General features: G+C 42.9%; 1 protein-coding gene across 3 annotated transcripts in view; it reads left to right on the top strand.

Moving 5' to 3' along the window:
- nbeal1 (neurobeachin-like 1) overlaps positions 1 to 25,300 on the top strand; it is a 54,609-nt gene that overhangs the window by 16,077 nt on the left and 13,232 nt on the right. For 2 of the 3 annotated variants that reach the window (XM_061796893.1, XM_061796904.1), the window contains exons 8-48: positions 1,219 to 1,585; positions 1,711 to 1,817; positions 2,742 to 2,828; positions 4,116 to 4,199; positions 4,332 to 4,430; positions 4,505 to 5,076; positions 5,603 to 5,735; positions 6,091 to 6,210; positions 6,341 to 6,650; positions 6,736 to 6,821; positions 6,891 to 6,980; positions 7,069 to 7,246; positions 7,340 to 7,473; positions 8,090 to 8,249; positions 8,370 to 8,472; positions 8,549 to 8,708; positions 13,030 to 13,188; positions 13,286 to 13,445; positions 13,533 to 13,621; positions 14,542 to 15,147; positions 15,239 to 15,414; positions 15,535 to 15,823; positions 15,908 to 16,216; positions 16,295 to 16,444; positions 16,530 to 16,687; positions 17,104 to 17,228; positions 17,291 to 17,417; positions 17,518 to 17,666; positions 18,077 to 18,210; positions 18,301 to 18,402; positions 18,564 to 18,659; positions 18,736 to 18,860; positions 20,380 to 20,520; positions 20,629 to 20,759; positions 20,854 to 20,963; positions 21,108 to 21,225; positions 21,332 to 21,429; positions 24,082 to 24,198; positions 24,286 to 24,375; positions 24,513 to 24,622; positions 24,729 to 24,901. In XM_061796893.1, the coding sequence (XP_061652877.1) occupies positions 1,219 to 1,585; positions 1,711 to 1,817; positions 2,742 to 2,828; positions 4,116 to 4,199; positions 4,332 to 4,430; positions 4,505 to 5,076; positions 5,603 to 5,735; positions 6,091 to 6,210; positions 6,341 to 6,650; positions 6,736 to 6,821; positions 6,891 to 6,980; positions 7,069 to 7,246; positions 7,340 to 7,473; positions 8,090 to 8,249; positions 8,370 to 8,472; positions 8,549 to 8,708; positions 13,030 to 13,188; positions 13,286 to 13,445; positions 13,533 to 13,621; positions 14,542 to 15,147; positions 15,239 to 15,414; positions 15,535 to 15,823; positions 15,908 to 16,216; positions 16,295 to 16,444; positions 16,530 to 16,687; positions 17,104 to 17,228; positions 17,291 to 17,417; positions 17,518 to 17,666; positions 18,077 to 18,210; positions 18,301 to 18,402; positions 18,564 to 18,659; positions 18,736 to 18,860; positions 20,380 to 20,520; positions 20,629 to 20,759; positions 20,854 to 20,963; positions 21,108 to 21,225; positions 21,332 to 21,429; positions 24,082 to 24,198; positions 24,286 to 24,375; positions 24,513 to 24,622; positions 24,729 to 24,901 (6,832 nt within the window). The remainder of the gene's footprint in view (positions 1 to 1,218; positions 1,586 to 1,710; positions 1,818 to 2,741; positions 2,829 to 4,115; positions 4,200 to 4,331; positions 4,431 to 4,504; positions 5,077 to 5,602; positions 5,736 to 6,090; positions 6,211 to 6,340; positions 6,651 to 6,735; positions 6,822 to 6,890; positions 6,981 to 7,068; positions 7,247 to 7,339; positions 7,474 to 8,089; positions 8,250 to 8,369; positions 8,473 to 8,548; positions 8,709 to 13,029; positions 13,189 to 13,285; positions 13,446 to 13,532; positions 13,622 to 14,541; positions 15,148 to 15,238; positions 15,415 to 15,534; positions 15,824 to 15,907; positions 16,217 to 16,294; positions 16,445 to 16,529; positions 16,688 to 17,103; positions 17,229 to 17,290; positions 17,418 to 17,517; positions 17,667 to 18,076; positions 18,211 to 18,300; positions 18,403 to 18,563; positions 18,660 to 18,735; positions 18,861 to 20,379; positions 20,521 to 20,628; positions 20,760 to 20,853; positions 20,964 to 21,107; positions 21,226 to 21,331; positions 21,430 to 24,081; positions 24,199 to 24,285; positions 24,376 to 24,512; positions 24,623 to 24,728; positions 24,902 to 25,300) is intronic. The other variant, XM_061796913.1, reaches the window with a different exon arrangement.

The raw sequence follows: 25,300 nt of genomic DNA on the forward strand, positions 1-25,300 counted from the left end.
GTTTTGCCTGTTCAGACTACATTTATATGAGTTAGAGGTCTAACCAACATAAAAACCAGAAAGCTGTCTGTCTATGGGTAAAAAAACAAGCAATTGTGAAGCTGCGTAAAGATAGAAATCCAATCAGAGCCATTGCACAAACATTGGCCATAGCCAACACAACTATTTGGAATCTCCAAGAACAACAGCAGAAGATGATGACAGAACCATTGTGAGAGCTGTAAAGAAGTCCCCAGAAAATCTATCAGGAACATCAGCCATAACATCCAGAGGGCAGGAGTGATATTATTGCAATCTACTGTTTGCACTAGAAGATACAAACCACTCATTAGCAAAAAGAAGAGGAATGCTCACTAGAGTTTGCCAAAAAGTGCAAAGATGAGCCTAAAAAAAATACAAAATGATGGACTGATGACCCAAAGATAACACTTTACCAAAGTGATGGAAAGAGTAATGCTACTAGAAGGAAAGGTCCGAGATCCCAAACATACTAGGTCATCTGTGAAACCCAGACTTGTCATGAATTGCATGGATTCTTCTTGCTTAGGCTGTTTAATCTTCATTGATATTATACCAGATGGCAGCAAAATTAACTCATAAGTCTGCAGATACATATTTCTGTCAATTCATAGAATTATGCAATGAAACTGGTTTGGAGACCCTCTATCATGCAGCAAGGTGACTCCCCAAAACAACAATGGAATTCATCAGGGGTAAGAAGTGGAAGGTTTTAGATCGGCCAAGTCAATCTGCGACTTAAACCCTACAGAGCATGCATTTCACATTCAAAAGAGGAGTCTAAGAGATGTAACCTCCCAAAACAAACAGCTAAAAGCAGCTGCAGTGAAGAGCAAGAAAAGCATCCCAAAATAAGAATACAGAAGTTTGGTCAATGGTCTACATGCTTGATGCAGTTATTGCAAGCAAAGGATTTGCAACTAAATATTAAGTCATATTCACTGTTTTATTTTAAGTCCATCTTTTCCAAACATTTGCTTGCCTAAAAATGTGTCTAGTCGGAACACAAATAATACTCTAAATTTATCAGATGCTGACGTAAATACCTGCAAATAAAAACAGAACTATTGATTTCTTATCTCGTATTCATCTTTTGGTGTAATCCCCAAATTTGTATTTATAACATAATATTATAACATGGGAAAAAATAACACTAACATCCTTTAATTAATTTTTCCCTTCCCCTTATCACTATGGCAGAAGAACGCACTGCTTGCCGTCTCTCCCGCCACCATGGAGGTTTTGATGCGGGTGCTGGTTGACTGCTCCATGGGTAGCTGTTCCTCAGATGAAGGAGAGGACTGGGACAGTGAGGCCCCTGATCGAAAGGCATGTCTGACTTTGGGTTGTTTGAGGGTGGTGGTGCAGTGCCTCCTGGGTGCTAGCTCAGACCAGCGGCAAGTGGAAATTGCCTCTGTGCTAGAAAACTACTTCAAGCTCCTCAACTCGGACCCAGCAGCTTTGGTTGCTGCTCGACAGCAACAGCAGCAGCAAGCCAAAGGTCGAGTGCCAACACTGGGCAGACACTGGGAGACCCGCTTTGTGGCACTGCAAGTGCACATGCTAGGTAGGACAATCAATACAGGATGAGCTTCTTCCTACAATTGTTCAGTTTTGCTGAATATTCATACAGTACTTTCATCACTTTGTGTCTGTGTTTCCACCCTCTCCTTGTCACTCACTGTCACACAGACACAATGAGGGACATGTTCCTTTGTTCAGACAGGCCAGTTCTACAAGCCATCTTCCTCAACAGTAATTGCTTTGAGCACCTGACACGACTGCTCCAGAACAGCAAGGTAACTTCCTAGCTGATTATAGCCTGTAACCTGATGGCTCATTAAAAAACAACTCAGATAAAGCTAAGGAAATAGTTTCTCTTATTTTAATCACTGCCATTGATGGCTTTAGAAGTCAATTATCCATGTTAACTCGGAAGCCTGGCAGTGAATGAGTTGTAAAGGTCCCGTATTTTGGCTATTTAGACCTCCATAGAGTAACTTTGTAACATGGCCTGAGAATTTAAGTGTCAATTTAATTTCATAACACCATGGTTTTATCATGCGAGTGTCCAGAAAAGGCCCCAATGGCAGCTACTTCTGTTTGCCCCAGTTTTGTATCCGCTTTGTCCATATTTGGCTAAGACTGCCCTCCCCACACACACACTTGTGAGAGCACACGTGTTTATTCACAGCGCTGGCTCAGGAGCAGAAGGGGAAGGTGGAGATCTTTGCTACTAAAGTACAGTAGATAAGCTCGAGAAATTCTAATAACCTGATTACAGGCCTCTCGGCACATTTCACGTTTACTGAGGCACCATAAAGACAATATTACAACCCAAATGCTAGAAAAATTTGGTTTGGCAAAATCAGTCTACTTTAAAGGTTAACAGAGAAAAGCTTTCTCCCTTTAGCAGGAACATTTAAAAAGCATACAGTATGCCTCTAACACTAAAGGATTTTTGTTCTTGTACAACTCTAGCACACTGCACTGTTTGCCATGTTTAGTTTAAAACACAGCATGCATGGTAACTCTCTACAGCTCGGCTGGATCACCATCACTCCTCCACAGTGACCCTTATAGGGTCAGACCTTTTCACCTCTCACCCACCGCTCTACTCACTACATCCTTCCTCCCCTGCATCGACCTTTGTGCCTTCCTCTCTCCTGCTTTCTCAACTCCCTCACATGCTTTGCTGACATCTTGCCTGTTGTGTGTGTCAGCTGGTTAACGCTAGGTGCACGGCGGCAGACAAGGACCAGAAAGATATAACCAACAACAGGTTACTGACAGGAGAAAGAGACACTCAGGTACAACAGTGAAAGTCCCACCTCAACCTACCCCCCGTCCCCATTCACTACCCCCCCCCCCCCCTCCACCTGACCAGAGACACTGGCCACTCCACAGCAAGACCCTCACCAGACCCTAACCAGCTTTTGCATGAATACATAAAAAAGTCACACTGTTCTCTTCTGTGTTCTGCTACTCTCATTCTGCTCTTTGTTCTGGCCTTACTCTCAGAGGTATCATTTAGGTTAGTTGAGTTTTAAGCCCTCCATTGATCATGAAGAAAGATGGATAGACCTGCCTTTGGACAAATACATCAGTGTGCTTTTGTTTTAGCTTAGGCAAAAGCTAATGAAAGGCAGATGATACAGCCTAATTGGCATGTTTTGTTTCTTTCCAAGCTTTTCTGTTGAAATAGAAGCAGAATAGTGGACATAAGCAACTGTATAGCCAATAAAGAGGATTCTGATTTGCATTTTAGATAAAATGGACAGAAGAACAAAACAAATAAATGAATTCTGTATCCAGAATTCACCAAACTGATGAATAGTGAGATAGCATATCTGCAGTCTTGCTGAGGAGTGACCTCTATTCCTCCCACACAGCTTTGCCGGCTTCATTTAATTGGATTGCCTTTTTATGTTTCTTCCCTCCCCTATACAGTATATTGTCTTGGTTTTCTTCAGATATTTTGGGTTCCACTGGAATGCTATCACATTGGAGTGGTGTGAGGTTGATCTGGGCTCATTGACATTTTCAACACAGTCCCACTCCAGCTGGTCCAAAACTCAAACTGTTTTCAGCTGCATGTTTTATTCTTATAAAACATCAGGAGCGAAACACTGCACCTGTTGACAGGAGCAGGACAGAGTTGGATGGAGCTGTGTTTGTTTTCATGGTTTGACCTCTGGTGTATGGGTTGCATGTACATATTCTCAGTGTGTGATGAAGAAGACTGTTTGGTATTGTGTGTATGCAACTATGCATGTGTGTGCTTGTTTGTGTAAGTGGTTGTCTTCTTTTTCATTTCTTTGTGACCAAGATATCACTTTTCACTTTTTCAAGGTAACACATACAATAAAAACTTTGATCCCTACAGCTACTACAGTTAGAATTCTAACCATTGTTGACAGTTTTACTCATGTTTTACACACTTGGATCTAAATCAAACGCCATCTTTTCATTAAAAAAATGTATTCAGTAAAGAAAGTTTATCTTGTTCATATTTGTGAATTTAAATTGTCTGCATGTGTTTACATGCAGTAAAATGTGTTCACACACAATGTTGATGCAGCTTGTTTTTTTTTTAGGTGATGCAAGGACGGTTAGACTCCCTTGCTGTAGCAAGTATTAAAGCCCTAACCACAGTGATGCATAAATCACCAGCTGCAAAGGTGAAAGGTCTTATAATCAAATACATCTACATTTGGGTATAATTTGCCGAAGCAGATGGGAAAAAATTGCTGTCTCATTTTCTGTTAGATAAAAAAACAATATAAAGAAACATTTTTTCTCACACCCCACAGGAGGTGTTCAAAGAAAGGATTGGTTATAATCACTTGTATGAAGTGCTCGTTTCACTCGGCCAGCCATCTCGACACCTCCTTAAAGAGCTGATGAACATGGTGACGTTATTTGTTGTTTTGTTGCTTCCTGAAGACTGTGTGTTAAACGGTTGTGTCTTTGGGTGTATGTCTAGGCGGTGGAGGGTGAGCACACCTCAGTAGGCCTCTTGGGAATCAGCAATGTGGAGCCTTTGCTCCTGCTTGTCCAGTGGCTGCCAGAATTGGACTCTTCCGAGTTGCAGATTTTTTCTGCCGACTGGCTCTGGCGTCTCATCTGCCTTAATCGGCAGACACGTGCCACCTGTGTAAATGCTGCCATGGTCTTGAGAGCGCTGGCTGTCCTTGAGTGCCATCGGCGGCTACACCGAGCTTGTGCAGAGAGCCTTTTGCGATTGGTGGGCTCTCTTGGCTCACAGTCCTTTAGTGCCAGGGATCTTCTTAGACTCCTGCACCTGCTCAGACCTCCAGAGTCCAGTCAAGCACACCCATATGTGGGACCTGCTCTGAAAGCTCTCCTAGCCATGGTACGTAAGCAGGGTCTGGAAAGTGCAATGCAATACTTTGATTTGTCACCCAGCATGGCCGGCATCGCAGTTCCAACAGTGCAGCGCTGGCCAGGCTCTGGCTTCAGCTTCCTAGCCTGGTTTTCTCTGGACCAGGATCAGTTGGGTCCAATCAGCAAAGACAAGAGAAAGCAGCTTTACAGGTTAGTTAAAAAGAACAGTAATTGGGAAAAAAGACCAGAGAAAGAACACCATTTTCAACAATAAATGAGTCTTTTGACCCTATATACTACAACAGCATTTTTTGAGCTCATAAACAATATTTGCTGTGTATGTGTGTGCGTGTGGGTGTGTGTGTGTGTGTGTGTGTCTGTTTCTCTCTCGCTCTCTCTGTCTCTGTATAGAGAGTAATATATACAAACACAATGTAACACACTAATGTGACCACCAGATGCACCTTATTTCATATCTGTGCTGATGAATGGGTTATTGATAGTTTTGGATAAAATTCGGGAGGACAAGCTTTTGTGGCCATGCTTTGGCAAATACAGTCCTCGCTTGGCATTCGTATTACAACATTTTGACTAATATCCCCATTTGTACTAGATGGTTATTGTGTATTATAGTGAACAATTCCCAAACGACACCGCTTGCAGAGTAAGACATCCCTAAAAAAGAAAAGCATAAGTTTGATCAAAAAAATCTTTCCCCATTTTTCAACCCGTGTAGCTTTTTTACCTCGGGGGGTACCGGGTTCGAGGCCTTTATTAGCTCTGCGGGTGTGCTGGTGGTGGCTGTTTGCACAAAGAAGGAATACGTCACAGTCATGCTGCCAGACAACTGCTTCTGTGACTCTCTCTGGGTGAGTGATATTCTGTAGATACAGTGGTGTGAAAAAGAGTTTGCCCACTTCCTGATTTCTTATTTTTTTGCATGTTTGTCACACTTAAATGTTTCCCATCATCAAACAAATGTAAAAAAAATTGTCAACGACAACACAAGTAAACACAAAAGACAGTTTTTAAATGAAGGTTTGTATTATTAAAGGAGAGACCTGTTACCTGACAAAATTAAGTAGACCAAAAGATCCTCAAACGCTAGCTATCATGCTGAGAGCTAAAGAAATTCAGGAACAAATGTGAAGAAGTAATTGAGCTCAATCAGTGTGGAAAAGGTTATAAAGCCATTTCTAAAGCTTTGGGACTTCTTGTCAACAGCACAGCATTGGTGTGGTGCACATACCAGGAAAGAGGCCATTTGGGCAGAGTCTCGTCTACATTTATGTAGACGGACAGCAGAAGCTATCTGCCCCCCTCAAGTACCCTACCATGACCGAGGTGAAACCCTCTCTCAGAATAGTTAGAAACAGAAATTTTAATGTTTAGTTATTCACTGTCTATAATACATTAATATGGGATCCGAGGTGAATGCTTACTCCCACCGATGTCTCCCCTCTCCTTTCCACAGCCATTTACCTCCTGTTGCATTGGCTCAGCAGGCCACCGGACCACCACTCCCCCGCCTTCCCAAATCCCTGACCCACCCTTCTCATTAGCCACCTCACCCAGCACACGCTCCTCATTGGGTAGCATCCTTTCGCCACAGACCTGGGGGGGACTGCTGAGCGGAAAGCCTGAGTCTGTGACAAAACTCATCTCAGCAGGGACCCAGGACAGTGAGTGGGGAAGCCCCACATCTTTGCAAGGTCAGCTCGCGAGTGTCATGGTGTTCCATGAAGGCCTGCAGCCCAACCACATCAAAGCCCTCTGTAGTGCTGGTAAATAATTGGGGATGATAAATAGATGGAGGAATGAAACGTAATCGGGAATAATAATAATATTGGATGACATTGTTTCACACAGGTCCAAACTGTGTGTCTCCTATAAAAGCCCAGGAGTCAGAACTTGGTGACCTTTCAAGCAAACTGCTGCTACATTATTCCCCAAAGGTAATTTCTACTTCTAATACACACTATGAACCAAGTCTCACCTAAGATTAAACCACCTTTTGCCAACAGGCATGTCAAAACCCAATCTGTCTTGATCTTTCCCCCAACAAACTGCATGGGCGCCTGACTGGGAAGAAAGTTGTTAACTGGGACATCAAGGTTAGGATGTCCCAAAAATTCTGTCACATTATAATTCTGTGCACAAAACAAACATGTTGTATTTAGTACTTTTATGTATCTTTGGCAGGATATGATCAATTGTGGAGGTGGACTTCAAGTGTTGTTTCCTATACTAGAGCAGCTGGCTCTAATGACCCCTGATCAACAGAATAGTGATGCTTCAAGTGGGTCAGACTTCATCACCCCAGATGTGACCACTCCCGCTGATAGTGAATGGGTCATTCTCCCATCTAACAGGGCTTCAGGTCTGTGGCATTACCCTGGAAATACAGTATATTTTCAAGCACAATGTGTTAACAAGCAGCGGTGAAATCATCATTTTTGATATCCTGTATCAGAAGCACGCCTGGAGAAGAATCTGGTGGCTACTTTACTGTTGGTGCTGAAGCATTTTGTACAGAGGCATGTTATAAACCAGGAGAATCTGCTCCACTCTCATGCTGTAGCTACTCTGGGAGCCCTGCTGCAGAAGGTGTGTGTTAAGGCTATTTTTTTACATTCACAGTAGTGTCTGGTAGGCCTAGTAAGTAATGCTGGCCCTGTGTTCAGTGTGTGATAGTTCAGTGTGTGATAAGTAGATCACAAGCATCAAATTAAATAGCTTTGTGACAGAAAAACTGGTGGTTACTTAATCAAAGTGTTTTATATTAAGCCACTTGTATGTTTCCATACTTACACAATAGAGTGGGTTATATTTTGAGACAGCAGCAATGAATAAATTAACTGATCACAAATTGAGTAGTGGATACAAAAAGCCCGTACTTAGGCTCTGTGTGCCTGGCTTCCTTCCATCTGTTATACTTGTTTCCTCAGTCCTTCACAGAAACAAAGTGGTGTTTGAGCGGAATGCTGCAGAAGTATATCTGAATCAGCATTTAGACCATGGCAAAATGAAAGCCTCCATTGAGACACAGATTAAAATGCGGAAAAAAGTTTCTCTTGGGAAAGCCACTGCACCCTCTTAATAGTAAAGCTGCAGATAACACATTTGTTTATCCATTCCAGTGAGTTCTTGATCTAGTGTTTTGGTAAGGGTTAGTTGTGACTTCATATACATAGTATATTCTAAATATGGGTTATGTTTTCAGCTTCCAACAGGACACGTCGATGTCAGTGTGCTCGTGGCTGTGCAGTTGCTGATAGAGCAGGTGACGTATGAGAAGAACCACGGGCTGCTGCAACAACTTCACGCACATCTACTGTTCAACTTCAACATCTGGAACAAAGGGGACTTCCCTTTACGTATAGGTGAGATCTTAAAACTGAAAGAAACAACAAACTTAGAAATTTAAAGTAGTAAATTGGGGACATTTAACATTACATTTAGTAGTTCTAAGTTGTGTGGTCTTTTCTTTTTTTCTTTTGAAGGTCATATACAGTATATGACCACTGTCATTAAAGACAACAGGAAGCAGTTCCGTAAAAAATATGGAGTCCAATTCCTTTTGGACAGCATACGCCTCTATTACGGGTGAGATTTAATTCCCCAACGTTATGGTCCATCAAGTTCTACCTGGAAGAACATCAAATTCAGCTTTTCACTTTAGGAAAACCAGTAATAAAGAGAGTGGCCTGAGTGACGATGACATTCTGAACATCCGGATATCGCTCTACGACCTCATCAAGTACTACATCAGCAAGGGCATGTCACAGGAGGAGATGCACAGCATTATTGGTTACATTGCTGCCATCGGGGATGAAGATCAGGTGAGGAAGCATAAATGATGCATCATTAACTGTGACTGTGAAGTTCTTCATCCATCCATCCATTTTCTATAGGGCTAGTCCTCATTCGGTTTGTGGGTGAGCTAGAGACTAGATGACCATGTGTTCCATTTTAAATAATTTATTGTATGTTTAGCAAGCACTTTAACATTAGACTCCAAACCCCAATTCCAAAGAAGTTGAGATGTTGTGTAATTTACCTGTGCCCAACAATATTTTTTTTTTAGCATTCCTCAACTTTCCCAATCTTTTTTTGCCCCTGTCCCAGTTTTGCAGTGTTGCAGGCATTAAAATCAACATGAGAGAATATTTGCACCAAAATAAAAACCAATAATGTTCATCAGTTCGAACGTTAAATATCTTGTCCTTGTAGTGTATTCAGTTGAATATAGGTTGAAAAGGATTGGCAAATCAATGTATTCTGTTTTCATTTACACTTTACACAACATCCTAGCTTCATTGGAATTGGGGTTTATACATACTTTCCAGATTTATAAAGTATATAATGGGGTTACACGATATTGGGGGAAAATGCCATTGCAATTTTCTTTAACCCTGCGATATATAATGCGATTTTAACAAATACAGGATAACATACACGTAGTATGTGAAAGCCAGCACACATTTTTCTTTTTCCCTCTGTAGAAAAACTATGCTCAGTAGAGCACAAAAGTATACGGAGTCATTTGTGTGAAGTCTACCTCTATTTAAATGCACCGTAGTACTGAGCAGTAGTCCAGCCAGACATTTGTATCCATCCATCCATTTTCTACCGCTTATCCGAGGTCGGGTCGCGGGGGCACTAGCTTTAGCAGGGACGCCCAGACTTCCCTCTCCCCAGCCACTACATCCATCTCTTCTGGGGGGATCCCAAGGCGTTACCAGGCCAGCCGAAGGATGTAGTGTCTCCAGCGTGTCCTGGGTCATCCCCGGGGTCTCCTCCCGGTGGGACGTGCCCGGAACACCTCACCAGGGAGGCGTCCAGGAGGCATCCGAATCAGATGCCCCAGCCACTTCATCTGGCTCCTCTCGATCTGAAGGAGCAGCGGCTCTACTCTGAGATCCTCCCGAATGACCGAGCTTCTCACCCTATCTCTAAGGAAGAGCCCGGACACCCTGCGGAGAAAACTCATTTCCGCCGCTTGTATCCAGGATCTTGTTCTTTCGGTCACGACCCACAGCTCGTGACCAAAGGTGAGGGTAGATCGACCGGTAAATTGAGAGCTTCGCCTTTCGGCTTAGCTCCTTTTCACCACAACGGATCGATACAAAGTTTGCATCACTGCAGACGCTGCACCGATCCGCCTGTCGATCTCCCGTTCCATTCTTCCCTCAGTTGTGTACAAGACCCCAAGATACTTGAACTCCTCCACTTGGGGCAGGATCTCATCCCCGACCCGGAGAGGGCACGCCACCGTTTTCCGACTGAGGACCATGGTCTCAGATTTGGAGGTGCTGATTCTCATCCCAGCCGCTTCACACTCAGCTGCGAACTGCTTCTGTGAGAGTTGGAGGTCACGGCTTGATGAAGTCAACAGAACCACATCATCTGCAGACATGCAATACTGAGTCTACCAAACCGTAACCCCTCTATGCCTCGGCTGAGCCTAGAAATTCTGTCCATAAAAGTTATGAACAGAATCAGTGACAAAGGGCAGCATTGGCGGAGTCCAACCCTCACCGGAAATGAGTCCGACTTAACTGCCGGATATGCAGACCAAACTCTGACTCCGGTCGTACAGGGACCGAACAGCCCGTATCAGGGGGTTCGGTACCCCATACTCCCGAAGCACCCCCCCACAGGACCCCCCAAGGGACACGGTCGAACGCCTTCTCCATGTCCACAAAACACATGTAGACTGGTTGGGCGAACTCCCATGTACCCTCGAGGACCCTGTAGAGCTGGTCCACTGTTCCATGGCCAGGACGAAAACCACACTGCTCCTCCTGAATCTGAGATTCAACTTCCCGACGGACCCTCCTCTACAGCACCCCTGAATAGACCTTACCAGGGAGGCTGAGGAGTGTGATCCCCCTGTAGTTGGAACACACCCTCCGCTCCCCTTTCTTAAAAAGGGGGACCACCACCCCAGTCTGCCAATCCAGAGGCACTGTCCCCGAAGTCCATGCGATGTTGCAGGGGCGTGTCAACCAGGACAGCCCTACAACATCCAGAGCCTTGAGGAACTCCGTGCGAATCTCATCCACCCCCGGGGACTCAACCTCGGTGACCTCAAACCCAGAGATAGGAGAGCCCGCCTCAGAGAGAACTCTGCTCCCTCATGGGAAGGCATGTCGGTGGAATTGAGGAGGTCTTCGAAGTATTCTCCCCACCGGCTCACAACGTCCCGAGTCGAGGTCAGCAGCGCCCCATCCCCACTATACACAGTGTTGATGGTGCACTGCTTCCCCCTCCTGAGACGCCGGGTGGTGGACCAGAATTTCCTCGAAGCCGTCCGGAAGTCTTTCTCCATGGCCTCACCGAACTCCTCCCATGCCCGGGTTTTTGCTTCAGCGACCACCAAAGCTGCATTCCGCTTGGCCAGCCGGTACCCATCAGCTGCCTCAGCTCGACGGCATCCATCACCGTTGGTGTCCACCAACGGGTTCGGAGATTGCCGCCACGACAGGCACCAACCACCTTACGGCCACAGCTCCGGTCGGCCGCCTCAGCAATGGAGGTGCGGAACATGGTCCACTCGGACTCGATGTCCCCCGCCTCCCCCGGACCATGAGCAAAGTTCTGTCGGAGGTGGGAGTTGAAACTCCTTCTGACAGGCAGGCCAGACATTTAGTTAAAATATTTGTTTTCATGCCCACTTATACTGTACTATAATGTCATTAGCACATACCTAACGCCAGTCATTTGTTTTTAATCAAGCTGTTATTTTACACAAATGTTGTTTTAACAAATGCATAAGTATTTCTATATGTGAATGCATTAGTTTAAGCAGAACACATTATTGGGGACACCTGAAGTTTGTCCCTTCAATAATGCCATTGCTCTCCTCCCTCCCCCCAATTATAATCTGTTGCGACATGCATTTCTTCGTCACATTCTGAAGAGAAATACAGTAAATGCAATGTGTGTAATTGTTTCCTGTGTCCTCATTAATAGATATCATACAAAAAAATAAGTATATAACACTCTGGGCCTATTCGTGTGTGTCGTTTGATAGGTTATAATTTACCGCAACATCGGTGCTCATCTTATGAGCATGTCCAACCAGGTCCTTCTGCTGATCACTTATTAATATTACAGTTGACTTGACTGCATAGCAATACACCAAAATTGCACAGGACCCTGCAATGTGACAGTTGTGCTCACGTACCGGGTACATTGCCATGACGTTGCTCAAACCATATATTGTGCAGCCCTAGTATATACAAACATATATATGTATATTATATATACATGGAAAGTATATTTTAAAACTCATTATGGAATGAAGTGTTGCGCAGTCCTCCATCAATGACCAACAGTTTGGCATCATTGATGCCCCACTCCTGGATATTTTTGAATTTTTCCATTAAAATTCATTAATTATTTTATGAAACATAAATATAATACATATACAGTGTATGAAACATATGTACCAGTAAATATAATGTTTAATGAATATAAATATTTATGAAACATAAATATTCACAAAACTAATAAACAAATTTCACAAACAGCTCCTTTTCCAGAACTGCACAAGTATTAACTAGTTTGTTCATTGGCCTGTTCCCCACCTCACACAAAGTGTCAAAAATACTTATCATTTAATAATAAACATAATAATAAAATAATAAAAAACAAATTGTAATGCAAACATAAGCTTGGCTAAGTTAATACGATGACGTTTCTTTACATAATTGACTGGTTCCCAATGGGAAGTCCTGCAGCTGTGCCTGTACAGGAAGTTAACGGCTCATTTCACGTCAGGTATCCTTTTGCTCTCTTTTCTGCCTCAATATTTGGAGGCGTTTTCTTCTCAGTAAGTATAAAGACAGGGACAGGTAGTGAAATTCAGTCTACTGTGTATCTTTCAGGCTACTACTATATATACTGTATGTCTGTCTCTGATTGTAACACATCCCATACAATGACACAGTACACTACACAGCCATCCTTCAAATATTTACACCAATTAACGCATACAACAAATATCACTTCGAGATTCACACTGATAAGTTTAGTTAATGGATGTGTGTGTGGTTTTTTTTTTTACATTATTATAGAAATATGTCAAAGAATAAAACATGGCAGAGCTATTCTCTTATCACTTACTAATTTTAAAGATATTTGTGTGTGTTGAAGATTTGTGGGCTATTAGAGATGTTACTCAGCCTCCTTCAGAGCAGCCCATCCAGGGACCAACTCTTTCTGCTCCTCTTTGAGCCCGGAGCAGCTGACTCCTGCTACGCTCTTCTGCTCAACAACAAACACTCCGACCGCCTTAGAGAACTTGTCTTCAAGGTGGGTTACAGCTAACTCCACCTGGAAAAACAAAATTGCCACCATTCATATCAGAATGTGTAGAATTGACAGAATTTTTTTACCTGCCTCTGCACAGCTGTTTGAGCGCATGTTGCGATGTGACCGCATCTACGAGAAAAACAAGCAGCGTTTGAGGCTGAGGGAGGCGGGTTACAATGGCCTGTCGCTACTCTTCTCCGATTTTCACATCACGCCAACACTTATTCGTTGTCTCCTCAATCAGGTCCTCCACACAGGTCAGCTTTTCTTTCACAATAATTTTAATTCCCGTACCACACGGAGGGAATCTAGTGTAATTTACATGGGTTGCTTATAATATAAAGATCAAGTGGTGAACTACAAGGATCTGATGGCACTAGTTCAGCTCACTCATCGAACTGGACCCAGCGCACGGCTCATCGTCTGCAAGAGGGTGAGGAAGCATGAATTACTCAAGCTATTAGCTCTTTCTGAACCTCAATTCTTTATCATAGCAAGACATGTTGGACAAATGTATCAGACATCTTACCCAAGCCTAGTGGACATATAAAAATTTTGAACATCTTAAAACATTTTTTTTAATTTGCGAGACCCGACATATGACAATAAAAAAAATGTACATGGAAAATCTACCCAGAAGAGTAAAACTCTCACCCTCATGTTTCTCAGGCCTGCCACACACATAAAGATATTATCTGGTGGTCAGAGGTGTGTTCAGCGTGAATTTGTCCCGATAAGAGGGTCTGAAACGGGTCGGGACAACAATCTTAAATATTAAACGTGTTCAATATTTCCGACCAAAAATCTTTGTGTATGGATATAGCCAACGTCCCAAGTCATGACTCCATGATTTGTGACATGAAACGGAATGTAGCCAATCAGTAGTGTTTGACTCAGGAGCAATGAAGCGGCCGTAAATATAAACAAACATGTCCTACCCGATGTCGTACTTTGCATAAGTGGGTTCACCAGACGGCAAGAGGTATTTGTCAAAACAGGTCTTTGTTGATTACATCACCATTCTACGACACTCCCCTTGGCAACACTCGGCGCAACATATCCGGTAGTGTCCTTCTTCTTCGTTTTTGTTAGATCACGTTTGATCACACGAGATTTCTGTCTTGAAGGACTGAAGCTTAGATCGTGGTGGAACAGGATTTTTGTGTGTAGTTTTGCATGTTGAAATGATCGGAGCACACCACACACAGTACGACCAAAACTGTTAAATGCGTGATTTTTTTTTTTTTTATCTTCATGTGTGGGGTCTTTCAAAGATAAATAATCTTTTAAGATTGGAAAAATCCTTGTGTGTCTACCAGGCCTAAGGCGTTTCAATATCCCTTTTATGTTTAGGTGTACCAGCTCCTCCAGTCCCAACAAGATGCTGCTTCCCAGATTTCAAAGCAGCAGTGTTGGCAGGATACCTTGGTACGTCTCTATCTGCGGGGTGTAGGCTCATTGCCATCGCGAAATGCCGACACTGTCAGCACCTGCAGCCTGGACTTGAACCAACCCAGCGGAAGCAATAATAACCACCTGGAACTGCCGCTACCCCGTAGAACAAGGGCAGGCAGTGCTGGCCGCTTGGACCGCCTCGAGGAGGACTGGCTCAGTATGGGCGACACTCGCTCTATCAACAGCTTGGAGAACAGTGATGTCATCTCGCTACTGGACACTCCGTCATCTTCTGCTTCTTCTGAGCCGCAAATCCAAGTCAAGCCCTGGCTAGTGGGGAAATCTGGGGGCTTGACTCTTGACCTGTCTCACCTGCAGGCCTACGAGGGCTTGGAGAGTGGCAGCCAGACACCTGGCAGTATGCCCAGCACACCCTCTCCACTAGAGGCAACAAAGCCCTTTCCAGGAAACTCCGGAAGTTTAGATAAGACTGCTACATTAACAGAAGACACATTCCTCTTCAGTGACAACCTCTCTTTGGGGGAGTCCTTCAGTAATACTGAGGTGAGATGGAAAGTTTACTTGAAAGTTTAAATTGTCTTGAAAAAAACGATTCCTATAAATGTATTTAACTGTCTCTGTCATCACCGTCTAGCGGGCCGAGGACGAATTGTCCAGCATGTTGTTGGAGATAGTGCTTTGTGTAATGTGGAGTGGAGTTGAAGGTTCTGATGATTCGGCTTGGCTGGAGCGCGGCCAAGTCTTTTCAGCTCTCACCAAACTGGGAACGGCTAACGAATTACTGCATCCTGTTGACCATATCAAACTCAGGTCTGTCTTCTACCAGACTGCTGACTGTACTGCATGTGCAGTGCAAAAGGAGATGGTTAAATGCTTTCATAGACAGGTTTGGTAACAGTGTACCCTCCTTTCTCTGCACCCTCTTTCTAGTCTCTTGGAACGTATGTTGGAATGCGCCGTGACTGACAACCGTGAGGCATCTGCTGCTACATTGCCACAACACACGGAGAATGCGGTCCGTCTACTTCACATGGTACAAGATTTCCTCCAAGCTGAGGGCCTGATCAACCCAGCACTGTGGACAGAGAAGGTGCTGGAGGAGACTGTGACACTGATGGACTGTCTCATGGTATGGTACTCTGCTGGCACCCAGTGGTTCCTGCTATCCCAAGTTGGACTGAGATTGTTGCTAGGCTTCATGGCGCAAGAGGACCCAGAGGTGAAATATTGTCCTTTTTTTTCCTCAATAATTGCAAGAGCCAACTTCTGTCATAAAAACAATTGTATTTTTCTGACATCACAGGTGTGTGCAATAGCCACCGCCAAGCTCAATTTTATTCTGCAAATGAAGGAAATGTCTAGCCAGGATGAGGCCTGCTACCTCCTGGGAAAGGTTGAGTGCATCCTGCGGCGCTCTGTCCTGGATAAGACAGAGGAAACGTACTCATTCCTTGTTCCTCTATTGCGAACACTCCTCTCCAAAGTTCACCGCCTCCTCTATATGGAGCTGCACCTGCCCCAACTGCCTGATACCAATGGCAGCCCATCTTTCTTTGAGGACTTTCAAGTATACTGCAACTCACCCGAGTGGCGTGTCTATCTGGATAAATATGTATGAGACTGAAATATCCCATGACATGTTTGAGATGATGAGATGAGAGTATTATTGAAGTCTCTCATTTATTTTCAGATCATTCCGTATATGAAGCAATATGAAATCGAAACCTTTAGTCAGGGCCATGAGAGCATGGCACTCTTTTGGAAGGAGTGCTTTGAGGCCTTCATGGTCAGCCTACATAGGAGAGAGCGAGAAAGGGGGGAGAGCAAGATCTGCTTTCAGGTTAATTGGATTCCTTCAGTTGGATTCGAACGTAACGCAATAATTGCCCAGTAATAATATTTCACCCATTCCCATTTTACTTCAGGAACATTTTGTCGAGCCCTTCTCCCGTCACAGTCGTCAGGAGAACCTGAGGTACAACAGCATGTTAAAGCAACAGCATAGCCAGAACAGCGCCTCTCTCAGGCAGTGGAAGGCAGCTCGGCGGGGCCTTTTTTGTGAGAGGGGTCCCTGGGCTGAAAGGTAGTGATATGAGTTTGCATTTCTTGTATTTAGAAACCACAATCTAGAGTCTGACGTCATCTGTAATAGCGGTCCTCTTTTTTAATATGATTTGCAAAATATCTAAAGAAAAACCCAAATGCACATCCACAATTATTCATTTGATTCTTGCTTGCACGATATGCTGACTGCTCATGACTGATGTCATGCATGACCATTAAAACGCATATTTTTCTCCAATATCTTGGGCACATTCTTAATTCAGTGAATTGTACAACTTTACAAGTTCTACTGTATAGCACAGTTCCACCTCCAAAGCTAAAAGCGCATCACTGATGATGATGGTATACTATGTTACCATTGAAGAAAAGTTGACTGCTCATTAACACTGATGACACAGCATCTCGCTGGAGGAAACTTTTACCTCTGTGTAACAGGCAGCAACAGAAGATGCACTGGAAGCTGTCCAGCGCTGAGAACTTTTCCCGCATGAGGCTGAAGTTGATCCATAATTACAACTTTGACCCTTACAGGGAGGCCAGTGCCCTGCGAGACAACCTTGGTAGGAGACAAAATCACAATGTCAAAATGTATTATTATTTTAACATCCGTTACTATGTTCAGGTGTTCATCAGCAGTTTGTCAACCCGGAATCTCTGCTGCTGGAGGCTGTAAAGCAGGTCAAAGTCACCAACTTGGAAGATGACATTTTAGAGCTGCCGGAGGACGACCTGGCGGCAGCAAACAACCAGTGAATAATTTCCGCAATTGATATCACTGAAGCATAGTTGGTCATCATAAGCCTAAAGTTGTGTTAGCAGTTCCATAATGTTTTCCATGTTGTCCTACAGGATTGAAGCAGAGGAGGCAGGTCAAAAGGAGAAACTGATTCTATGGGAAGACTGTCAGCTGGTGACAGTGGTCGACGTGGTACCCGGCCGCCTGGAACTCACGACCCAACACATCTATTTCTACGACAGCAGCCAAGAGAAGGACGAAGGTGTGTTTGTTTGTGTTGTTGCGTTACAATTTTAGCTTGTGGATCACAGCCCTCTGAATAAGGCTGAACAATCCTTATTTGAATTGGCACCAAATTGTACATCTTCAAATGCCTAAAATATTTCACTCATAGTAATGCATAATCCATAGGGAATTAATGAAAATGCAAAACAAATAAAAGACAGAAAACGAACCACAGAACCACTAAAAACAGCTTCTTCCTTCTCAAGTTTCATGTGGAATAGGTGTTTTTGGGTAACCCTGCCTTACCTGCAAACCAAGAAATGAGGATTGAAAATATGGCAGAGGTCATCGTTAATAAAAAAAATATATATATTTATTATTACTTAAATAGTTGCAATATTACATTATTTAACACCAATCATGAATTTACTTCCATGTTTACTGAAGGGGTGGGGCATGACTTTAAATGGCCCCTGAGTCAGATCCGTGAGGTCCACCTACGGCGATATAATCTGCGACGCTCTGCTCTGGAGATCTTCCTTATTGACCAAACCAACTACTTTCTCAACTTCAAGAAAGAGGTGATGACCTATCTGCTTCCTTGAACATGTCAGAGTTTCACTTTCTTTATAAGTAGCAATTCAGTATTTGCTCTTTTTTCCAATTTACAGGCAAGAAATAAGGTGTATGACCGCATGTTGCTATTGCGATCCCTCAGTCTGTATGGAACACGCTCTCCACAAGAGCTCCTTAAGGCCTCCGGACTAACGCAGGTCAGCAACTGTATCGAGTTCTCATTAGTTAATATAATAAATGACATTACACTGGAACTACTTCAAGGTTTAAAATTAGACTACTTCATCTCTATGTAGAAAGTGACCTGGTTTAGAGCTGCCAAGTATGTCATCTGCTTTTTTGGTCAAATTTTCCACAGAAATGGGTCAACCGGGAGATTTCCAACTTTGACTACCTGATGCAACTCAACACAATTGCTGGAAGAACATACAACGACCTGGCTCAGTATCCAGTGGTATGTTCCCTGACTGAATACATGACCATTGAAGAATCTGCTAGATGGTTTACCACCCTTGTACCTTTGTTAATAGTTTCCCTGGGTTCTGGCAGACTACACCTCTGAGGAGCTGGACCTTTTGGATCCTCTGGTATTCAGGGATTTGTCAAAGCCAGTGGCAGTACAGAACAACCGCAATGCTAAGGCTGTTAGAGAAAAGTATGTTTCAACTATGTGTACTCATATATATATATATGTATGTATGTATGTATGTATGTATATATATATATCTATATATATATAGATATATATAGAGAGAGAGAGAGAATCTGGATCGGCGGTGACTGGTTAGCACATCCGCATTACAGTTTTGAGGACTTGGGTTCAAATCCGCAAATTTGAATGTTCTCCTCGTGCCTATGTGTGGTTTCCTCCCACATCCCAAGAACATGCATGGTAGGTTAATTGAAGACTCTAAATTGTCAGTTGGTGTGAATGTGAGTGCAAATGGTTGTTTGTTCATATGTGCCCTGCGATTGGCTGGCGACCAGTGCAGGGTTTACCCCGCCTCTCGCCCGTAGATAGTTGGGATAGGCTCCAGCACCCCCACGACCCTAGTGAGTGAGGAGAAGCAGCACGGAAGATAAATGAATGACTGAATAGAGTATCTACAGTGTACAGTATTGGTTTGCGAGCTGTGCCGCCGCGTTGCCTCGGCTCAAGCCATATAAATAGTACATAAAGTATCAAATGTTGTTTAACATAAATGCTAAACTATATTCACAATGTATAATGTGCCTGTCGATGAAAAAGCATTGCTTGTGACCAGAATGTATGCAAGGTAGATCCCTCGCTCTGTATGTTCAAAAATGAATGGAGCTGGCAGCTTCCTTGCAAATATCCACGCTTTCCCTAAAATTCTTGCCAGCATCCTCTCTTTAACAGCCTTCTTCTTCCTTAACTCTTAATCTACTTTTTATGTTTTAAGAAATGTGATTAAGTACAATATATTGTATATACAGCATCAAGTGCCTATACAGGCTCGCTGTTCATGGCGTGCATATATACAATCGCTAAAAGTTCAGACCTCTGAATCACATCTACACATTCAGAAGCAAAACAAAATTAAGTTGCTCAGCTGAAAATGTTGAAAGCAGTTACTTGAGGAGCATAATTGTGATACTTTCACAAACTGGACCTTGACACAGAGCAGAAAGTCAATCATAGGGCATTATGAAGACAAAGGTGTTTTTATTATTTATTTAGTTGTAGATAGTGTATTTGTATCTTTGCATATCTAGAAAAGCTGTATATAAAACCAATGTATTAGTAGTATTAGTTTTTGGGTGTGTCGCACCCCATATCGATTGAGGGTGTGTGGGAGCACACCCACTTTTGACACCCACACTTTGCATGCTGCCCCCCGACCTTTTTTATTTTCAATAACGTTGCATGCTGTGTCAAATTTAATTTTTAGTATATGCCGTGGGCCACAAAAAAAAATGGACGGTGGGCTGCAAATGGCCCCCAGGCCATAGTTTGGACACCACTGGTTTACGCAGACTGTGTTTGCCTAAAATGAGATCACATTTTAGGACCAATTAATGCAGAAATCCGGGTAATTGCAGCACTTTTTCGGGTAATTCCAGTACTCTAGTATTTCAATACATTTTCTTGCAACTGTACATTGAAGCCGAATCCGTTTGACTCACTTTGAAGTTTTCCTCGTGTCTGTCAGGTATGAAAGTTTTGAGGACCCAACAGGAACCATCGACAAGTTCCATTATGGCACCCACTATTCGAGCGCCGCAGGGGTGATACACTACCTGATTAGAGTTGAGCCCTTCACCTCCCTGCACATCCAACTGCAGAGTGGACGGTAAGCAGGTCCACTCAATTGTTAGCATGGTACTAGTATCGTAAGATCCAGCATTTGTAGTTGACATGTTCCTACCAGTGTATATCATCTTCTTTCTGACTGTTTCAGGTTTGACTGTGCCGACCGGCAGTTCCACTCCATTCCAGCAACATGGCTGACTCTCATGGACAACCCCAATGACGTCAAGGAGCTCATCCCTGAGTTCTTCTACTTCCCAGAGTTTCTTGAAAACCACAATGGTGAGGCTATCTATGGACTCAATCAAATTTGTGATACACATGGCTACAATAAAATAATGTAAGTTAAACTCCATTGTTCCCACCTGTCACTCAGACTTTGACCTCGGTCGCCGGCAGATAACCAAAGAAAAAGTAAATGATGTAATTCTGCCCAAATGGGCCAAGTCCCCAGAGGACTTCATCTATAAACACCGCAAAGCCCTGGTGAGCTTTTGTTCTAGTTCATGTGCAAGTCATTTTTATTTATCATTTTGTCTTAAAAGTATGACAAATGGAATTGAATCTTGTGCTATTGTATTACAAAATTATTTCAAGGCTTTATTACGTGTGTCTGTGTCGCTGTCACAGGAGTCTGAATACGTGTCAGCGCACCTTAATGAGTGGATTGATCTGATCTTCGGATACAAGCAAAGGGGTCCTGCCGCAGTGGAGGCCCTCAATGTTTTCTACTACTGCACATACGAGGGTAAAGCATCCTGAGCGGTCATCACAGTTGATTTTTGTTATCATGTAAGTAGACCATAGAGAAATACACTGCAGTCTCACTATTTTATGCCAACTTGGCTTTGCAGGGGCAGTCGATCTTGATGCAATCACTGATGAAAAGGAACGAAAGGCCCTGGAAGGCATGATCAGCAACTTTGGGCAGACACCCTGCCAGTTACTCAAGGTGCAGAAACACCCTAGATCAGTGACTCTCAACCGGGATGCCATGGCACCCTAGTGTTGTGTAAGAGGTCATCAGGGGTGCTGCGGGAAATTATCTAATTTCACTTAATTTGTTTGATTATTACAAATGTGCCTGTGTTCATCTGTCAGCAGCTCAACAATTAAATGCACTTCCATTAGATGACAGAAGGTACAAAAAAACTTCTGTAGCCCCTAGTGGTCAGACTCACAGCCTAAAACAACTCGCTCTTCGTATTGACAGTAACGAATGACTACCGAATCACAATCGAATTGTTACGCCTTGTACTATTCCAAAATAATAGTCCAACAAATGAAAAATCCAGTTTGATGATTTGAAAACGATCTATTGAACTAGTAAGAGAGGACGGTGGCACGTTTTTACAGACGCATTTTAGCTGCCATGTCTCCGTACAGAATTTTTTTAATTTTTGGTTTAAAATGGCTTACTTTAACCAGGATCCCTCACCAGACCTTGGTCACAGGTAGAATCCCGGGGCTGTTTTTCGCTTGTCGGTGCCATAAGTCCTCGCGGACCAAGCTACCACCTTTCCAGCCAGCCTGTTGCTACTTCGCCCGCTGGCTACCTAGCCACTCTAGCTTCACACTGTGTTGGATCAACTTTCTCCCATTAAATCTGTCACTGTTCCACAGTAGACTTCTCCAGTGATGGTTCCTTTTCGGCTTCCGTTGTGGTGCTTCCATGTTACTGTATCCGTGCAGCTCAATGGAGAGCCTGGCTAAACGCAAACCTCCTTCAGTATAGAGCTCGGTTTTGTTTTGGTTTTTTTTTTAAACCAAACTTTATAGAGATCTCGGTGAAGCTACAATTCGTACATGCGCAGAAGCGATGTGCACTTAGTCAAAATGGTGGCACCTGTGGGCAGCATATTGCAGTGCTTTTCAGAATAAACTACAAAGTATTTTATTCTTTGACTCGTTTTGATTTTAATGTAAAAATTGTGATTCGTGATTTTATTTTTTTTTTTCATTGCGATTCGCGAGTAAATCCAAATCACCATTGATTCGTTCGTAGCACTCGTATCCACCTGTTGCCAATTATGTAACAGAATAAGTCATGGCTTTCTGTAAATACAACCCCAACTCCAGTGAAGTTTAGATGTTGTGTTAAACATAAATAAAAAACAGAATACAATGATTTGCAAATCATGTTCAACCTATATTTAATTGAATACACTACAAAGACAAGATATTAAATGTTCAAACTGATAAACGTTATTGTTTTTAGCAAATAATCATTAACTTGGAATTTAATGGCTGCAACACATTCCAAAAAAGCTGGGACAGGGTCATGTTTAACACTGTGTTACATCACCTTTTCTTTTAACAACATTCAATAAACATTTGGGAACTGATTACACTAATTGTTGAAGCTTTGTAGGTGGAATTCTTTCCCATTCTTGCTTGATGTACAGCTTCAGCTGTTCAACAGTCCGGGTTCTCCGTTGTTGTATTCTACGCTTCATAACACGCCAGACATTTTCCATCCATACCATCACAGATGCTGCCACTTTGCGTCCATAAAAGTCCAGATGGTTCTTTTCCTCTTTGGCCCTTGAGGACACGACGTCCACAATTTCCAAAAACAATTTGAAATGTGCACTCGTCGGACCACAGAACACTTTTCCTCTTTGCATCAGTCCATCTTAGATGAGCTTTCTGGGTGTTGTTGATAAATGGCTTTTGCTTTGCATAGTAGAGTTTCAAGTTGCACTTACGGGTCTAGCGCCGAACTGTATTTACTGACATTGGTGTTCCTGAGCCCATGTGGTGATATCCTTTACACATTGATGCCGGTTTTTGATGCAGTGCCGCCTGAGGGATCGAAGGTCACGGGCATTCAATGTTGGTTTTCGGCCTTGCCGCTTACATACAGTGATTTCTCCAGATTCTCTGAACCTTTTGATGATATTATGGACCGTAGATGATGAAATCCCTAAATTCCTTGCAATTGTACATTAAGGAACATTGTCCTTAAACCGTTCGACTATTTTCTCACGCACGTGTTCACAAAAGGTGAACCTCACCCCATCTTTGCTTGTGAATGACTGAGGAATTCAGGAAAGCTCCTTTTATACCCAATCATGGCGCCCACCTGTTCACCTGTGGGATGTTCCAAACAGTCTTTCTCAGTCTTTTTTCCCACCTGTCCCAGCTTTTTTGGAACGTGTTGCAGCCATAAAATTCTAAGTTAATGATTATTTGCTAAAAACAGTAACGTTTATCAGTTTGAACATTAAATATCTTGTCTTTGTAGTATATTCAATTAAATATAGGTCGAACATGATTTGCAAATCATTGTATTCTGTTTTATTTATGTTTTAACACAACGTCCCAACTTCATTGGAATTGGGGTTGTATATCAACTTTGTGTTTAATTAAACAGGCCAAGATTTAAGACAGAGTAAGTGAATTTGCGAGTAAATTGAGATAAGCGTCATTATTTCAGGATTTTTGTTTGGTGCGGTGAGATTTTTAGCATGCAAAATAGATGCCTTGTGTCAATAAAGGTTGGGAAACAGTGTTCTAGATGCATGATAGCTTTTCTGTAATAAAGAGTAAGCACATGAATTAAATTTTCACTGCATCTGTCTACGTGTACGTGGGAGACTAGGAGCCCCATCCAATTCGTCTTTCTCAGGAGGAAGTTGAGAAGAGGAAGGCGCTGCTGGACTCGTGTCCTCTGGTCATGTTTGAACACCTCAACAACCTTAAGTCTTTCTTTGTGGAGGTTTGACTTTTCTGCCATCTTCTTCATGTAATATTGAGTGCTACATGCGACTTGTCTCACATTGATATTCCCCCTATGTTGTTGCAGGGCATCAGTGACAACATACCACTGGTTAAAGCTATTGTTCCAAAGAATCAGTCCCATTCCTTCATCAGTCAAGGGAGTCCTGACACTATGGTTAGCGTTGCAGCCTGCTGCTTCTCTAATGCCACATTAGATTGGATAATGATTCTTGTTAGACCAAAATATTTCAGAATTGTTTTGAATTATTTCACTGCAGACTGTGAAATCTTCCCTGTGCATGTTTTTGTAAGGTGACAGTAAGTCAAAACTGTCTGTTTGGGACCCATGGATGGCTGCCTTACAACAAGAATATCTCCAACTACTTCACCTTCATTAAGGACCCCACAGTGTCCAATACCAAGTGAGAATACTGCACCCGTTGCAAGCTCGCATGCATCTAAAGGGTCCATTTGACACTCGAGGCAAATACTTCTTTCACCAGCCCATGTACTATCCCTTGCCTGCAGGACGCAGCGTTTTCTGTCAGGACCTTTTGCTCCCGGTGTGGAGGTAACAACGGGGCTGTTTGTGATCTCGCATGATGGAAAGTTACTCTTCAGTGGTGGGCACTGGGACAACAGCCTCCGAGTCACCTCGCTTGTAAAGGGAAAGACTGTCGGGCAGCATATCCGACACATGGGTAATTACAATGTAGACATAGGCTACATTCACACTGCAGATCATGATGCCCAATTCAGATTTTTCCTTTTATGTAGGTTTTAAAAAAAATAAAATAATTTGTAGTAGTATTGTAGTTTTTTACATAAACAAATGCGACTAATGTGGACAGAATGAGTCTGTGACATCACACACATGCTCACGAATCAAGACATCACATTGCGCATGCGTACTGTAGCATATACGGGTTAAACAAAAAATGTGATTAATTTAGGAGAAAAGAATGAGCTGGAAGCGACGCCTACATTACTTCCGGTTTAGCGTAATTTTAAATTACAGCGTTATAAATCAAAATATTTTATCTAGAAATAAGGACACCACGTCACTTTTTATGTGGATAAAATTTAGGAAAAGTGACAAG

Source organism: Phyllopteryx taeniolatus, chromosome 1 (assembly GCF_024500385.1).
Source record: "Phyllopteryx taeniolatus isolate TA_2022b chromosome 1, UOR_Ptae_1.2, whole genome shotgun sequence".
Lineage (NCBI taxonomy): Eukaryota > Metazoa > Chordata > Actinopteri > Syngnathiformes > Syngnathidae > Phyllopteryx > Phyllopteryx taeniolatus.